General features: G+C 36.6%; 2 protein-coding genes and 1 pseudogene across 2 annotated transcripts; 2 read left to right on the forward strand and 1 right to left on the reverse strand.

Annotated features, from left to right (window-relative positions):
- Positions 1-29: 29 nt before the first annotated feature.
- LOC111803236 lies at positions 30-12,157 on the forward strand. The gene is made up of 20 exons (XM_023687553.1): positions 30-254; positions 337-377; positions 1,300-1,777; positions 2,383-2,474; positions 2,850-3,014; positions 3,096-3,486; positions 4,341-4,459; positions 4,541-4,613; positions 4,694-4,914; positions 5,022-5,066; positions 6,912-7,008; positions 7,988-8,179; positions 8,996-9,090; positions 9,233-9,302; positions 10,372-10,518; positions 10,751-10,876; positions 11,303-11,473; positions 11,568-11,627; positions 11,718-11,886; positions 11,990-12,157. Exons 2-19 carry the CDS (start codon positions 337-339, stop codon positions 11,835-11,837), a joined length of 2,703 nt encoding a protein of 900 aa, XP_023543321.1. The 5' UTR covers positions 30-254; the 3' UTR covers positions 11,838-11,886; positions 11,990-12,157.
- A 1,617-nt stretch (positions 12,158-13,774) lies between these two features.
- Positions 13,775-14,728, forward strand: LOC111803687 (annotated as a pseudogene).
- Positions 14,729-15,076: 348 nt separating this feature from the next.
- Positions 15,077-17,759, reverse strand: LOC111803622 (IAA-amino acid hydrolase ILR1-like 3). The gene is made up of 5 exons (XM_023688121.1): positions 17,283-17,759; positions 16,787-16,912; positions 16,375-16,686; positions 15,609-15,737; positions 15,077-15,524 (listed from the first exon to the last, which is right to left on the reverse strand). The coding sequence occupies exons 1-5, from the start codon at positions 17,667-17,669 to the stop codon at positions 15,159-15,161; spliced, it is 1,320 nt and encodes a 439-aa protein (XP_023543889.1). The 5' UTR covers positions 17,670-17,759; the 3' UTR covers positions 15,077-15,158.
- Between the last annotated feature and the right edge of the window lie 220 nt (positions 17,760-17,979).

Genomic DNA, 17,979 nt, shown 5'->3' on the forward strand with positions numbered 1-17,979 from the left:
AGAAGAAAAACATTGGAAAAAGACCGTGAGTCCTCTGTTCTTGTGGCTGTGGATAACCGAAAAAAAGCTTGGTTTTGATGGAGTCTCAACTATTACTGTGCAGAAGATAACGCCATTTTCCTACACTTCGCTCATCGATCAATCAATCATTCTTGTGTCCATTCCCCTCTCCACGTATACGGATAATTCCTCTCTCGACACGCCGGCTTTCACTTTTTCTTTAACACACCCAAACTTTTCCCTTCTACACTTCGTTACTCTTCTTCTGATTCTCTTTTTTCATGTTTCTGGAAGAGCTGAATTGCGACTTCTTACGCTGTATCCCATCGCTTGCAGATGGCATTTGAATTTCAGGGTAGTACCTTTCTACCGTCAAGGTACTATGATATATGATCAATGGATTCGTTTGCGTTTTTTTTTTTCTTTTTCAAAGAATTTTTTGTATTTGATTTGTTGGTTGTTCCCTAGTTTTCTCTTTTGGGTTTGTAACTTTATTGAGTTTAGGGTTTGCGCCATGGTTCTTTTGTCTTCTGGGTTGCTATGGTTATCTGGATTATTATTGGTTACGTTTGATTCTTGGGCTAACTGAGGAAGGGGAAGAGGAAACTTGATGTTCGTTGGAAATCTTGAATGGGTTTTGAGTTTTGGGTTAATTTGTATGTTTTTCGCTTGAACCTTTGGATATTAAGTTCACTTAGGGACTACCTTTTTTTATTATTATTCTTTTAGTATTTTAAATTATGTTCGTTTTTTTTTTATGGATTGTGCTGTTTAACAGTAGTTGATGGAATAGAATGATGGTGCTCTGTTTTTAAAAATTTAGATGGGGTGGCATGGTTTCACTGTTAATTGAATGGATTAGAAATGAATGGGCAGGTGATCAAGTTGGATTAGGTTTGATAATCTATCTGATTGGTTGTCAAATTGTACTTTCATCCCAATTTTAAGAAATGAATTTGGTGGCTTAGCTCCACTGTTTGATATTGTGGACAAAGACTTGATAAACATAGCTCCTTAGTGGACACATGAATGTAATATGTAGCTTTGCCTTAGTTTTAATATTCAGCTGGCGAACATTTCTCTTTTTATAAATTTGAAACTAAGATGCTAAAATTGCAAGATATATCATGAGAACCGGTTATTGTTAAATCGGTATCCATTGCCCCTTCGTTATTTCTGAACGTGATTATATTTTTCTCAGGAACGTGATTGTAATAAAACTTTCCTGATGTCGTTGAATAGTTGAAGTGCTTTTTATCCTTAATCTTTTGGGCTCACTATGCTGTCTCATGTCTTCAGTTCGTCGACAACATGGCTTCCATACAATCCAACTCGGACTTATTTTTCATGTAAAAGAGCCAAATTGGACGGCCTGCTAAGCAGCTGGGGAAATTCAAGGAAAAGATGCCTTATAAGAGCTGTTTTATCAGAAAAGAATGACAGTAGTCTCAATCCTAGTTTCATAGGCTTTAAGAAAAGCTATTTACAACTTTGCAGACAAAGAAACCTCTCACCCCTCGCTTCAGCAGATGAGAGTGTAACTGTCAATGGGAGTCCCCAAGCAAGCACTAGTTCTGATGTTGAGAAAATGAGGATCAGGTTAGATGACTCACGGAAACAAGATTGTAATGATGGCCTTGTTCAATCTTTGCATGATGCTGCAAGAAATTTTGAGTTGGCTATTAAAGAACACAGTGCGTCCTCAAAAATGCGTTGGTTTTCAACAGCTTGGCTTGGTATGGACAGAAATGCATGGGTTAAGTCGCTGTCTTATCAGGTAATAACTAATGACTGGACCTTTACATTTACAACTAACTTCGGCTTCACCTTCCTCTCCTCCTTTCCTTGTCACGTTCTTAAAGTGGTAAATAACATCTCTTACAGTTTTCATTTAAGTACATGAGTGTGATTTAGATAATTTTGAAAAACAATTGAGAAATATGGAATGAAGAAGAGTATATTTAAGGACTTCATATTCTACAGACGGTCTATCATTGTTATTTTTTAATATACGGGACATATTGGAGGTGGTACTGCTAGTGGTATAGATTGATGACATTATCATGCTCTTTTGTCTCGAGTTCTTACGTTTCCAGGGTTTCTTGTGAACCTAATAATAATTTCTTTAGTTCATACGTATTGATTGAAACTTTCTTGTGGGTACTCCCTGTTATTATTGTTTAATCCAGTGGTGAGCTCTGTACTCGTAATGTTGTCTCTATCCAGCTTGCGTGATAGTTTTGACGTTTAGATATCTTGTCTGGTATAGTAACACAAGTTATATTTTGTTAGCATCAAATTAACAGCTCAATAATTTTGATGTCATCAGGTGTCTCAATCTCATACATTATTTCTGCTATCTAAAGTGCGTATTGTTTACAGGCCTCTGTGTATTCTTTGTTGCAAGCAGCTTGTGAAATTTCATCTCGGGGTGATAATAGAGACAAAGATGTCAACGTTTTTGTTGAGAGAAGGTAATTAATTCTGAAGTCATTTTGTTAGACTGTTTTTTTTTTTTCCCGACGAACATATTGAACTATATATATAACTTACAGCAGACTGAGAACATTTTCATGGAAATGATTCAGGATCTGGCTATGCATGATACCAACACATTATTCAATAAAAGTAATTTTCATTAATATTCTAGTATTTGGATAGAAATTTAAGGACAAATTAATTTAATTACTTGGATGCTATTGAAACTGGGTTTGAATTTTGTGTTCGCAAAAGTACTACTAAAGGATCTCCATGACTCGATGGTATTGTTAGTGGGTTGATTATTGATCTGCAGTTCTACCTTTTGCCATCGTTGAAGACATCAATTGTTAATCATTACCCTTTTGCAGTTTACTACGCCAATCTGCTCCCTTGGAGAGCTTAATCAGAGATAAACTATTAGCGAAGCAACCAGAAACTTATGACTGGTTTTGGTCTCAGCAGATCCCGGTGGTGACAGCATCATTTGTCAATTATTTTGAACAGGACCCACGCTTTTCTGCTGCAACTGCATTGTATGTATCATCTTAATTGCCCCATGAATGTTTATGATCTTTTTGTACGTGAAGGAATAATGCCAAATTTGTTCACTTCAGGGATGGCAGAGGATTATCTATGGACTCTGGCAGTACAAGTGTGTCACTCCTCATGCTTGCACTGGCTTGTCTTGCTGCTATCACGAAACTTGGGCCTGCAAAAGTCTCTTGTCCACAATTTTTTTCTATAATTCCAGAGATATCTGGTAGATTGATGGACACGCTGATAGAATATGTTCCTATTTCTGAAGCTTTTGAATCCATAAAGAGCATTGGTCTGCGTCGAGAATTCCTTCTTCATTTTGGTTCTCGAGCAGCTGCTTGCAGAGTAAAAAATGACTGGGGTGCAGAAGAAGTAATCTTCTGGGTTGGTCTTGTACAGAAGCAGCTACAGCAAGCTATAGATAGAGAAAGAATATGGTCCAGATTGACAACATCAGAAAGTATTGAGGTAGACATTAACTTCTTTAACCTTGGATAATTTCAAGCAACTCATACATCTTAACCCTCCAAAGTTGCCTTATTGAATTTAATTACAGTTCTTTGGTGTAGTTAGAGAAAGAGTATGGTCTAGACAAATGTAACATTATCAAAAGAGTAGTGAGGTCAGCGTTCTATTAGAGAAAGAGTATCTCCATAGATAACTTGTTGAATTTAAAGTTGAATAAAGATGTTAATTGAAAGTTATTTAGGTATAACTTTGTAGGAGTAACACATCATCTTATAGTTGTAAGTTGATCCTAACCCACCTTTAATTTTCCCTATATCTCACGCTGCTAGATTTTGGGTACTTAAATTTTTTTGTCTGTTAGATTAGGATGGAAGCAAGATCCTTGAGTCTTGAGTGTACTTAAAAGAGATTTCCTTGCTTCTGATACTTATTGGACTACTAACGATTATTGTTACAAATGTTAAAAAATGAATAAAGTGTTTGGAATAATGAATACTTAGAATGGTGACTTCACGACTTAACACGTTGTCTCGAGAATGATCTATCATGTATCTATATCGAGCGAAAATGCTTTTTCTTATCTATTGATAAGATAACTACTTTCAGTTACTGAATATATAATCTGTTCTATCAATAAAGAAACAATATTTACATGGAAAGGATAACGCTAAGGTGAAATTATAGGTGGAAAATATCAATGATTCCCCGTGGATGAATCCACCATTGCAAAATTTATAAAATTGTTTTGGTTAAGTTGGGGGAATGTCTTTTATTTGCTCTCATATTTTTTCCAATTGTTTTAACTTTCAATCATATTGTAGCTGAAAATGGAAGCATGTATTAACCTAATGCAGGTTTTGGAGAAAGATTTGGCTATATTTGGATTCTTTATTGCCTTGGGAAGAAGCACACAGTCTTTTCTCTCTGCTAATGGATTTGAAGTTTTAGATGATTCTCTTGGAAGCTTCATCAGGTATACTTTGAGGATTCCTAAAAAAATATGGTGCTGGTTTTCAAGTTTTGGTTGTGTATATGGCTTCTTGTTCTAATGCAGGTACCTTATAGGGGGAAGCGTCTTATACTATCCTCACCTTTCATCAATCAGTTCTTATCAATTATATGTGGAGGTTAGTACCCATTTTGCTCATTGCATATACAAGGACACTTTGGTTCATTAAAGATTTATGATCAATTTTGAACTCTTCAGGTAGTCTGTGAAGAGCTGGATTGGCTTCCATTTTACCCAAACAACCCTGGCTATTTGAAACCATCTGATGGGCATATGAACAAAAGAGAAGGTCCTCCAAATGTTGAGGCAATCCCCCAAGCATTAGATGTTTGTGCTCATTGGATTGAGTGCTTCATCAAGTACAGTAAATGGTTGGAGAGTCCTTCAAATGTAAAGGCGGCAAAATTTCTATCAGTGGGGTAATTGAACTCTTTATTTTTCTCTTTGAACCAAGGGTATGGCTGACATATGATTCAATTAGCTGCATTTGGATCCCGTCCCCTAAACAAAATCTTTTGAATGTTAGGCATACCAAGTTGACAGAATGTATGGAAGAGCTAGGTATTATGAAGTAAGTTGATGCCATCTCCTCTCTCTTGGTTATATACATACACAACTACACAGATATAAACTGATACACGGACTATTCGAGCACATAGGTTAGTCTCATTTGCGGAACTGGTAGCTTATGAACTGACTCTTTACACCATTCCCTTACAGTTCCCAACTTGTCATCTCTCAGTTTCATAAGGATATTCACTCTCACCTTCAGTTTTCCTCACCAAATAATTTTTACAGAGTATGATTTTCTTAAATGGGAAAAGGCTTGCCTTTACTTTTTGTTGGATCAAAAGGGCATCCTCACAATTAAATTTTGAATATGTTCATAATTAAAACCCAGTTTGGTAAAATAAAAAACACGCTTTAGAAAATCTGCTTGGCTTTGAGGTTTTGTTGATGCAATTCTTGTGTTCAGTGCCTTGTTCATCAAAAAGTGTCTAAACTCTTGCCATTATATTTGGAGTCTGGGGCTTAGGGGTTTGAGTACTTAAATTTTCAGTTTTCATTGTGAGGTGCAACTTTTGCAGTTTGAATGGCGGATTTTTGGTTTCTTTGGCTTGTTGTCATGTTCAGGCCATTAAGGGTCCTTTGTTAATCTTAATGGTGTTTTATCTTCTTCGAATCTATTTCAGGTTCTAAAATTAATAGGGGTACAAATTTCATCATAGGCTTAAACCCCTGAAAAGTTGAGTTCTTGGACTTTTTGGTAAGTAATGAGGTGAATAACCTTCCATGCTCTTATCTTGGGCTCCCTTGGGTGGTAACCTGAAGTGTCCAAGTCTTTTGGATTCCTGTGGGGGAAAAAGTTTAGGATGAGTTCCTAAAAAGGACTTTTTTCTCCAAGGGAAAAGATTGGTGCTTATTCTGTCAGTTCTAAGCAGTATTCTGAGTTATTTCAATCTTTGTTTAGGACGATATTTTAGTGAGCAAGACTTACCAGAAGTGGATAGATGATTTTTTATGGGAATGGGTAAAAAGGGTTAAATGGGATATAGTTTCAAAACCTTTGGTCATGGGAGGGTTGGATGTAGGAAACCTAAGACTGTAGAACTTTTAGGGAGGTGGAGAAATCGTGGGAGTCTATGAGGTTGATAGGTTTGATGTGTCCCTATCGATGTTTGTTACCCGATCTTCTTGTAATTATGATCTTTGATTATTTTGGATTGGAATCCTTTTCTATTAGTGGATGAACTTCTTCTTTATGTGTTTGATTTTATTTTGTGTATGCCTTTGTACATGTTTTTTCATTTCTTGGAATGTAGAATTATTTTGTCCGATCTTCCTCTGATTACTGAAATGTTTGATTCTGACAGAACAAGAACCACCCCACTCAATTTTTCATGTCGTACAGCATTAAGTCTTCAAAACCCAAAATTAATTGATGCTTCATGAGTTTGTTGAAATCAAGCCAATATTAGGAGGGCAAAGAGTTCACACTTGTCCAAAGCTTGCAGATATCTATTTTTGTATTTTAAAATTGCTCGACTGAAAAGAAAAAAAAACAAATTATTCATCATGTCCGCAGTTGGGGATTACTAGCTCGTCTTTCATGTTCTTATTATTTAATTTTTTTTTAAATCTTTACCAGGCTAATGGGTTATATTTGATTGTTTCTACTTTATTTTATCCGACTCCTAATCAATCGCGGTGAGATTTTTGATCAAATTCAAACTGTCATCTTATAGGAAGATAATATTGTTATGATGCAATTACTTGATCATCTTCACTTTTTTTTTCATCTCCTTTTCTTGCTTTTATATTCAGGAGCTAATAATTCTGTATTCATTGGAGATCTAATCTCATTCTTGAAGTAGCAGGTGTTTTGCCCTTTTAACCTTCGTAAAATGTCTTTCAGGAATGAGATGCTAGAGAGAAATGCCAATATTTCTCTTGAAAAGAGTGGATCAAGTAATTCTTCAACCACTAAGCGTGAAACTGAATCCTTTGACAAGGTCTTCTTTTGAGTATATTGTTTTCCATTTCAAATCCTTGATTCTTGTCTCATGAATGAATTTATTGATGAAGGTCAATTTTATTGAGCTTGAATTTGGAAAATCTTTTGGCTAGATTGATTGGATTTTTTTATCTTTTTTTTATGTGATTCTTCTTGCTAAAGGTTTTGACCCATGGCAGAGAAGGTGGATTTTGGCTTGAATAATACTCCTAGAGATATTTGGCATGGAGTGTAGCAAATATCAAAAGAAAGAATTTTTTTTTTCTGACGAGATCTTTGCCATGAGGATGTTCTGGTAACTCTAAACGCAATAAACACTAAAATAGACCATTTTAGAAAGTGTTGGGAAATTAATTGTAGAGATACATGCTGGGTGTTCTGGTAACATTGTTCTACCAATGTGCCCTATAGTCCAGTCAACCTACAAAACTAAACATGTTAAGTGAGACACTTTGGAGGGTTGCATAGACAAACCTTACAAGCTTCTAAGTTTAGCCTTATTGAGTTAGGACTGTCTGTCATTTTTGAGTTTCAAAGTTCTGATGTCTTCTAAGGGTTTTTCAATCTTCATTGACTGCGGGGAACTTAATTCGTTATAACATGTAATTATTTGTTTAATTACTAATTTATATACGTCTTTTCAGAAGATTCCATTCTTTTTTGCCGTGAGTTAATCTCCATGCCGTGTTTTGTATATAATGATGTAAATATTTTTTTTGCAATGCATATGCATATGCTCTTTTAGACAGAACAAATGACAATTTGTTTTTCCTGTAAAAATTTTCATATATTATTTTTTGATAGGTTGACCTTCAATTTCACATATTATAGTGTTCTTGATTTTGATTTTTTTTGCCGGAGTATTTGATGGGGAAAAAAAAATGAAGAATCATAAATCATGATATCTGCCTATCAAATTTTTCGTTTGTTTTTTCTGTTTTGTTCTTGGACTTTACTCGAGTCTTCTGGTAATTTAGGCTTTGGAAAGTGTTGAAGAAGCATTGAAACGACTTGAACAGTTGCTTCAAGAACTGCATCTATCAAGTACAAATTCTGGAAGAGAACATTTAAAAGCTGCTTGTTCTGACCTTGAGAAAATAAGGAAACTAAAGAAAGAAGCTGAATTTCTGGAGGCATCTTTCAGAGCAAAAGCAGCTTTTCTTGAGCAGGTATTTCATTTATCTTGATGATTTCTGGTACACTCCTGAACTTAATGGTAGAAGATCAGTATGTGAAGTTATTGTTTGATGGAAGATCCTGCATTAATGCAAAAAATGAGTATTGAAGGAAGGAGACGATCCATTTTAAGATATTGTGTCTTTGTTAGAGGTCATCTGATTGGATGGAAGAGTAAGAGCACTCGAGTGCTAAAACAAAATACAAATTTATATTGTATCTACATACATTAACTCGCTGAGTTAGGTTTGATAATCAAGTCTTCTTTCCCACTGCATCCAATCTTTTATTTTATCAGCAAACTAAACGTATTGAACTCAATCATATACCACTAATCTTGGTGTCCACAAGGTATATGAAGATTGGAGAGTTGCATTATTTGCAGGATGAGTAGAGTACCTTTTAACCTGATGTGCATGATTATAACATATGTTTAGTGAGTGTTCCTTCTCATGTCTCTCACTTTTGGTTAAACTAAGGCTGGTGGATGGACAAAATAAACTGGGACAAATAGTCCATGCCGTAACAGGTTGAACTCATGAATGTCATTTACAAATTCAGCATAGTCTGCAAGAATTAGAACCTTATTTCAACCGTTAAGCTTGCAAGAGTTCGTAATGTTAATCTCACATCAAATCTTGGAAGCACGTAATTTCTTTCATATGGTTTGAATGGAATCAAAGATGTATGTTTCTATAATGTGTTTATTATTCTCGGTTGTTATGCCCATATCTGCTCCATGTAGTGATGGTAACAGAACCTCTATAATTTCCGACTCATCATTCTTGAACATCGGTACTTGATTCCAGGAAGCTGATGAAAGTCGTTCCAGTAGCAACCAACGTGAATACCTGAAAGGAAACAATAAAAAGAGGGCTAAGACAGTTAACAACAGGAGCAACAGGCAAGAACATCCTGCCTGTATTTGAGAAGCTTCATTTCAATGACTACATTTTGTTTTTTACCCTTTATCAGCAACTGAGTGTTCCTTTCTCCATTTCTTTTACCTTATTTAATAAAGAAAACAAATATTTTGTTTGTGGCAGAACTCGTAGGCTATGGAACTTGGTCCCTTCTACCTGGCAACCTGATCCTGAGTCGGGCATTGACGGATCAGTATGTCTCCTTTTATTTAATATTTTTTTTTCTAATTTCATTAGGTTTTTGATATTCATCCAACCACAATTGCTTTTATGTATTTTTGCGATTTCTATCCACTGTCATTGTTGTTATATAAAGCATAAACATTTGTATATCAAATTTGGTGTGTCTGTGCGTATGCACACTCTTTTTGCCGTTCAAATGTGTAAATTGGTGTGCTCCTTCAATGGTATCATAGAGGAATTTGATTTTCCAATTTCCTCTAAAAGAATGAATAGGAGCCTCATTTTCCAACTTCCTTAATATGAATCTTGCTTCCTCTAGATTCCTCGTCAAAACTTGCTGGTTTTTTTTTTTTTTTTTTTTTTTTTTTTTTTTTTTNTATATTTCCAAATTTCCCTTGAAATGGAATAGACTAGAAGAGTTCAGATCAAGGTGGGGGGTAGGAGTGGATAAAACGTTTGGGAGATGCCATTCTTAACTCTTTTTTTCTTACTTTTTGTGTTTTAAGAGCTTTAAAAGGTTTCCCTACCTAGTATGCTATTTCAGATATAAAATAGTTTTATGTTCCTAAAAAATAATATAGTTCATATTTACAATTTCTCAAGAATGTGTGAGCTTCCGATTGTAATGATGTTGGGAATTCTGTGCTTTAATCTTCATAATATGTAAGATTTTTGTATCTAGATTTTCGTAATTGTGCTTGCTATTTCTCTTAACTGAAAAAACTTGTGGTCTCTTGTTGTGAAAATTTTCTTTGTTATTAGGCCTGAATTCTTCTTCCATGTTCTTGTTTGCTAGCCTTGAAAATGGAACTCTATTAGATGCTTATTGTAGTTGACATGAGGAAATAAAGTGCCCTGCCACGTATAGCCATCATTATCATGTATCAAAGGACATCCAAACACTAGCCTAGAGATGTCTATAAAACATGACGGTGTTTTAGGTGTTGTCTTTGAAAGGATCAAATGTATTGGTCTTTTGTTCCTTTGAGGAATACAGGTCTTGAATTTCAAGCATGTAGTTCCTGGCGATAGCTGCATACTTAGTTGTGATTTATTGAAGTACCATTTTACATATGCAGGAGGATGCCATTGGACGTCACACTTCTGATATAGATGTAATGAACACAGAATTGAATGAGTTCCATCGTTTTGAACTTCTCCGAAATGAGCTAATAGAACTTGAAAAACGGGTACAGAAAAGCTCGGAAGAATCAGAAACTGATGAGGTACATTATTAAGTATGCTACTGTTTGTCTTTTTTATGTTTGTTGAGTTCACTGTTTCTGTACGTTGGATTCTTGTCAATTGACTCATTTAATTTTTTTTTCTTTTTTTCATAATCATTCAAGTAATACGCTTAAAGAACTCTAGTCTTTCATTAAATTTGATCTGTTTATTTATCATTATTATCATTAATTTTGTTTTACAGACTAACCACAGTTTTCTTTCTTTCTCCAGGATCCGAAGGATACAGATGATGCTGCAAGCAGTTTCCGTAATCGTGAGAATAGTCAACTATTGCAGATTCAGAAGAAAGACAATATTATTGAAAAATCTATTGACAAGCTTAAGGAAACTAGCACAGTAAGAGTTCGTACAATCTTCTTACATTTAAACTATATGCTTTCTAGTATACTCATTTCATCGTAGCCCTTTATCATCAGTCAAGGCATAAGGCCTCTTGACTTGAAGTTTGATAATCTCATGATTGCCACTGGTTTATGGTGGGAAAGCAATTAAATTTACTCGAGTTGAGCCATTTTTACATGGTTCAATTATCGTGTGTATAGCATTTAGTAAATTTATGATACTCTAGATGGATCTATTCCTTTTCGACATCTCTCGTCCTGTTTGCATGGATCCTCATCCATGCAATCCTTTGTATTGTTATGATGTTTGGGGAAGTCCATTTGCTTGAATTCCTTCCACCCATCCCCCACCCCCCCCNATTGATTGGTTTCTCAACCTCGGCATCCGAAAATTGTCACTGATGGAGTATTTGATTGGCAGGATGTATGGCAAGGCACGCAACTCTTGGCTATTGATGTTGCTGCTGCTATGGGATTGCTTAGGAGGGTACTGATTGGAGATGAGTTGACTGGGAAAGAAAAGAATGCCCTACGAAGAACCCTAACCGACCTAGCATCTGTTGTTCCAATTGGTGTATTGATGCTTCTTCCAGTACGTTTCAGTGCTCTACATATTTAGATTATTTATCTTGGTTGGTATGCCTGTCTGGTTTGATTTTTGGTGATTTATACACTTATATTTCCAGGTTACAGCAGTTGGACATGCAGCTATGCTGGCTGCCATCCAGAGATATGTACCATCCTTGGTATGACTTCAAAGTGTTTAGCAGATTCATAGATAGAATTTACTTTCATGCTCGTTCATATTAAGAGTGAAATAAACATTGTCCATACAGATACCATCGACATATGGACAAGAAAGGTTGAATCTATTGAGACAGCTTGAGAAAGTCAAGGAAATGAAAACCAGTGAAGTAAACTCAGATGAGAACACTGAGGAAGAAGAAGCTGAGTGAAGCAGCTTGCATTTTGTAGGGTTATGGAAACGAGAGTTCTAAACATGAGGTTAGCTATTTTTCTTCTGAACATACTTTACATTACTTTCTGAATCCTTTTGACAATAATATATTAGCATAAACAAGTTTATTCCTCGTATCTGGTATTCCAGGCAGGCACCAGTGAAGCTTCATCTGGCGTGTCGGGCTCACGATTCTTTGAAGGGTGTTCATCCTTTCTGAACTCTGTTAGATATGTAATATTCAATACCTGAACTTTATGTTTTACAGAATCCATTTGTTTTATTACATTTGAAATGAAAATATTGTTTTCTGGCTCATCTTCCAGCTTTGTAGTCTCTTTCTGCCCCCTTATCAGTGTCCCAATGACCCCTTCACAAAAAGCTTGTTCCACAAAGCTACTAACCATTGTTAACTTCTAAATGACTGCTCCCTCCAGCAAAATTCAGTCATCTAGGCTTCATCATGAACATGACTATAATTTACCCTTGATTAACAGGAGAATACCCTCGAAAGAAAATTCGAGTTCAGTTTGGATCCAAATGTTCATCCACCCATCGCTTCGATGTCTGTAGCGACCCACGAAATGCTTCCATTACATCCATATTCAGTCTCTCCTCTTCTTGGAAATAGTAACCTCTGAAACAAAAATGGATGTTACTTTCTCTTTTCCCGTTTATTGATAGGAAAGGTGTATTAATCCTTGAGCTAACATGTGGCAGTAATCTGATCAAATGTTTACATCTAGAGTCGAAACTCAATCTAGATTCACAATTGTATGAAAATAATTAATCCAGTTGGTTTACTGAACTATGCTTGGATTGTGAGAGAACAATCGAACCTTAGTGTTCTGAAGTATTGTGCTATCAATTTTCCTAAACGATTTGAATCTCTCTTGAGATTGTTTTGGGACACAAAATCCATATTTTCATCCACGTCTTTGTTAAGATCCCATACGATTACACTTTTTGGTTCCTATCCTCCTTACTTCGGAGAGAGGTTGTCTTCCCTAGCAGGTTTTTCCATTATATAACCAGGATTAATAGCATTTGCAGTACTTCCGCACATAAACAATGGCGAATTGAAAATTCATACTCTCAGATGAGTTGAAAAGGATTCTAAAAGAATTCAAGACCGAGAAGTTTATAGCCATACTCATACCTCGGGATATCGCAGCCGTCCGTCCGCCGCTACCGCTTCCGGTAACCGTCATCATTCCGGCCATTTTGGACGCACCGGAATCCAGGATCAGCCTAGGGGCAATTCTCGGCGTAAGAGTGGAATGGATAAGTCTCATCCCAAACCCATCTTCCATTGGAGTAACCACAAGCTCTTGGCGACAGCGACGGCGATTGGTTCGAGATGTTTCCGGGAAAATTTTGGGTGAAGAATCGATGGAAAAAAGGGAAGAGACGGAGAGGAAAACAGAGTGAAGACCGTTCTTGAGCGATAAATAAATTTCAATTTTTTTTTGTCTTATTATACATGAATTAAAATTTTTTGAAGTCTTTTATTAAAAATTAAATTATAAAAAAAAACCATTTTGTTAGAATACAGATAAATTATAATTATACTAAAAAAATAACATAAATACAATTTAGAAACTTTTTTTTTTCTTTTATTAAAAAATTGATTTATAAATAAATGAAAATTTCAATGTACTCTTGATTAGGTAAATAAATATAAATTAATTCTTTTTTATTATAATTTTAATTATTTTCAAATCTTGACTGATTTTAAAATAAAAATAAACATTTTTTTTTTTTGTTGTCGTCGTCGTCATCATCACACTAAATATAATATATTAAAATTATTTACTTTAAAAAATGATGATCAAACATAATTTACAAATTAAATTTTGTTCATATTTAATTTTTTGAGTAATAAATCAAAAATAAAAAGTAAGATGTTTATTTATTTATTTGATTGACAGTTGACCGGCATAATCAAAAGCTATCATTCGTTTCTCAAGGCGCGCGCAACCGAGGGGAAGGTGATGGAAGGGATGAGCCGTCATGGATTCATCTTGAGATGTGATGTTGATGAGGATTTATGTGAGACGTAAGATGTTTGATATCAGAGAAGATTGTGGTTTCATGGACGGCTATGATTGTTGGGTATTCGAGCATTGGGAATTTGGTGGAGGCAAAGAAGTTTCGATTCGATGCCGGAGAGAAATGTGGCGTCATGTAATGCAATTGTTGGTGGGTACATGAAAATGGGTGATTTAAAGTGTTGCCGAGAAGGTGTTCGATGAAATGCCGGTGAATAATCTTGTATCTTTCACAAAAATGATCGGTGGGTATGCAAAAGCGGTGGCATGCTTTCTGCCATGAATTTGTTTCAAAAGGCACCTGAAAGAGATATCGTGGCATTGTCGGCTTTGATATCTGGGTATACACGAAATCGTCAGCCAAATGAGGCTGTCAAAACTTTTCTTGAAATGGGTTCTAGGAATGTGAAATCTGATGAGTTTCTATTGGCAAGCTTTATGTCAGCTTGTTCTCACGTGGGTTGATTCATATGTTACCAAGTGCTTAGTTGATCTTTGTGGGGCTCATGTTAGGGCAGCTCTTAAAGATATGAATGCCAAGTGTGGAAACATGAAGCGAGCCATGAATCTGTTTGAAGAAATGCCTAAAAGGGATCTAATTCCCTGTTGTTCTGCAATGTAAGGGTTGTCAGTTCATGGGCGTGGAGCTCAGGTTGTGTCACTCTTCGAGAGGATGTTAGATGAAGATCTTACTCCCGATGTAGTAGCCTTAACAGTCATCTTAACAGCTTGTAGCCATGCTGGACTTGTGGGTGGAGGTTGACATTTCTTTGAAATCATGACGCGTAATCACTATGCATGTATTATTGATCTTCTTAGTCGATCTGGGAGACTATGAGCAGCTTACGAGCTCATAAAATCCGTGCTTGTTCAATCTCATGTTGGTGCATTGTGACATATTGTTTGCGGCCTGAAAATTATATTCTGATTAAGAGGTGGTAGCTTATCAACTTATTGAGCTCGAGCCTCAAAATGCAGGCAATTATGTGCTATTATCCAATATCTATGCTGCAGAAGAAAGGTGGCTGGATATGTCTGTTGTGCGGAACCAGATGAATGAAAGAGGGCTCTGAAAAATACCCCGTCGCAGTTTGGTTTAGTGTGTATACACTGTCTGCAATTTTACTGCACCAGCTGGTTAACATCTTGATTCATTTAGACTAACAATATCATTACGATGCTGGTATTAATTTGGGAAATATGTGCATCCTCACTTTGCCATGTTTTATTTCTCAAATACTGTTTTGGTTACAGAATTGAAATTGAAATTAATCACTGAAAACTGAATTGTGTTCCAAGTAAGACATGGCCACAGCAGCATGAAGAGCTGCTCCTATGGGAAGGGCCTCCTCATCAAGGACAAAGTGCGGTGAGTGCAACGGCCGGCTTGATCCCAGAGTTTCATTCCTTACCCCAATCCCATATATGGTAGCTGCAATCCTCTGTGAGAAGAAACCGAAGTCTTCAGCTCCCATGGTCCATGGAAGGAGTTGCACATTGGATTCTCCAAGTAAGCTATTTCCTACTCTATTTGCATGTTCAAACAATGCTTCATTGTTAACCATTACTGGTGTATCCTCCATAAACTCCACTGAAGCATAACAATGGTGCACTATTGCTTGTTTGTTGATGACCTGTTGAGTAGAAATTAAGATTTGTCCAACTTAAAAAAAAATATGGGAATTTGTTAAGTTGATCAATTGAAAAACAGGCCATACCTCTCTGATCCTTTCCTTGAGGTAAGAGAGACCCTCAGGGGACAAGCTCCTAAAAGTTCCTCCAACTTTCACGGTTTCAGGAACTACATTTTCTGCTTGCCCTCCGTCAACAAATGCAACCGTTACCACCTACATTGCTGATTATTAGTTTACTATGATCTGTTTTCAAGTTTCCTTCAGTTTAATGAGTTAACGGCCCCCACTGGATTAGGAATGAGAAGGCCTTTCCCCTTCAAAAGGAAACCCGGGAAAGAAAGAGTTATGCTATTGACCTCTTTCGTAGTGATTTCGAATCAATAGGCCTCTCTCTCCTTTTTTCTCATTTTGTCTGAGGTGGGCCCAACAGAGAATGAAATGCAGAAATATGGGAAGGGTTCCAAACCTTTTGTTTTTTTAAAATGATATATCGAGATATACCTCCTGAAGTACTAAAGGCTTCTGGGGATTACACCCCCCAACCTAAAAAAAGGCTTTCAGTAGCATAGAATCTAAGCCTTTTGAAGCGTCAGTAGGTGTAGCAGTCGGTAGGGCTTTCATTCTTATCGCTCCGGGTTCCGATCTATATGACCTCAAGTCGGTACAAAGTCAACCTCTTCCGTAGAAGCAGGCATGTAGTAACCTAACCTTTAAGAGTCTTCGGGAGCTCTCAGACAATTTTGAGTTGTTGTTTGGACTGAAGTATTGAATCTTGTTGAAAAGTTCTCATTCTTGTGGTCTTAACAAATTGATAAAATTAGGGACTTGATTTAGAGGGCGTAAAACTTACCCCAGCCTCAAGAGGATCTGTCTCGCGAGATACGATCTGTTGAAGAGCCTGAATTATGAAGGCTGTTGCCAAAACTGGGTCCTTCGTCTTATGTGGGGCTGCTGCATGTCCACCCTTTCCTCGGATTAAGGCTGAAAAATGTCCTGCTCCAGCACATACTGGACCCGGCCTGGAGGCTATGACACCAGTTGGTAAGGAAGGCAAGACGTGCAATGCAAAGATTCCATCTATGTTATCAAGGGCATCTTCTTGTAGCATCTGATAAGCTCCATTACACTCTTCTCCTGGCTGGAAAACTAGCTTCACGGTTCCCTTCAAACAACATCATATACAAACAATCCTGGTCAGCTCCTTCCCTGGTTAAAAGAAAAAAAAAAACAGGATTTACCATTATAAGGCTGAAAATTTTTACCTTAAGTTTCTGTCTCTTACTCTGTAGCAACCTTGCTGCTCCTAATAGCATAGCAACATGTGAATCATGACCACAGGCATGCATTTTACCTTTTACCTTGCTTTTGAATTCCCATTCTACCAGTTCCTTCAAAATTATGAAGAGAATAAAGTTTATATTAAGCATGGAGAATCTGAAACTGCTCATTAGTTTGTACTTAGATCTTGCACTCCCTGGCATGATCATCTCTAGTGAAAACAACAATTAGCAAGGTTGAATTTCAATCTTTGTAACTCATTGAGCAAGGATTGGAAGCCAACAAGTTTAGTCGAAGCTGTTTCTTGATATGCTATTCTGGGTTTCTTTTTTTCTCTTATGTAATCACCTTGTTTTATCCTTCTTTTAGGGGATTTGCATTCTTGGGATTGAAGAGACCATAGATATATGTATGTGTATATATATATATATATATATATATATATATATATATAGAAAGAGAGAGAGAGAGAGAGAGTACCTGAAGAGGAAGCGCATCCATGTCTGCTCTTAGAGCAAAAACAGGTGTGGAAGAAGAAAGAGAAGCCCCTGTAATGGAAGCCACCACTCCAGTCTTGGCAACAGGCCACTGGTAACTGATACCAAGCGAGTCAAGCTCAGACCTCACGAGTTGACTCGTTCTGTACTCTTCAAATCCCAGTTCTGGATACTCATGGATTCTCCTTCTAACTCCTTTTATCCACTCCATGAAATCCCCTTCCCTTGCCAAACCCATCAGCTTCTGAGTCAGTGAGTGGAGCTCCGAGCCATCTCCTCCGTGCCCCGCCGCCGACGGCCGCCACAAGGCTACCCCAAAGAACAGCATCCAACAAAATAGCTTGAAGTCCATGCCGCCGCCGCCTGCCATCTCAAAATCAAAGCCCTCTGATGTGTATTTATGTATATTTGATTGTTGAGTGGCTATAAACTTATAGTTTTATTATATTGAGATGCTTTTTGTCAGCTCTGGTGAATAATTGTTTGGGAACTGTCATATTTAGATTAGGATTGAGATTGAGAATGACCTCTCTAAAATATCCCAGTTTTTATCATCGTTTTAAATGTTCATTTTTCATTCCCTTATTTTCCTCGAGCCAAATTCAATTGTTGCGTCAAATCATGAATTTCTTATTTTATTTTGGGGATAAATTCAAATCTTCATCCACTTCCTTTAGATT

This window comes from Cucurbita pepo, chromosome LG10 (assembly GCF_002806865.2).
Source record: "Cucurbita pepo subsp. pepo cultivar mu-cu-16 chromosome LG10, ASM280686v2, whole genome shotgun sequence".
Taxonomy (NCBI): domain Eukaryota; kingdom Viridiplantae; phylum Streptophyta; class Magnoliopsida; order Cucurbitales; family Cucurbitaceae; genus Cucurbita; species Cucurbita pepo.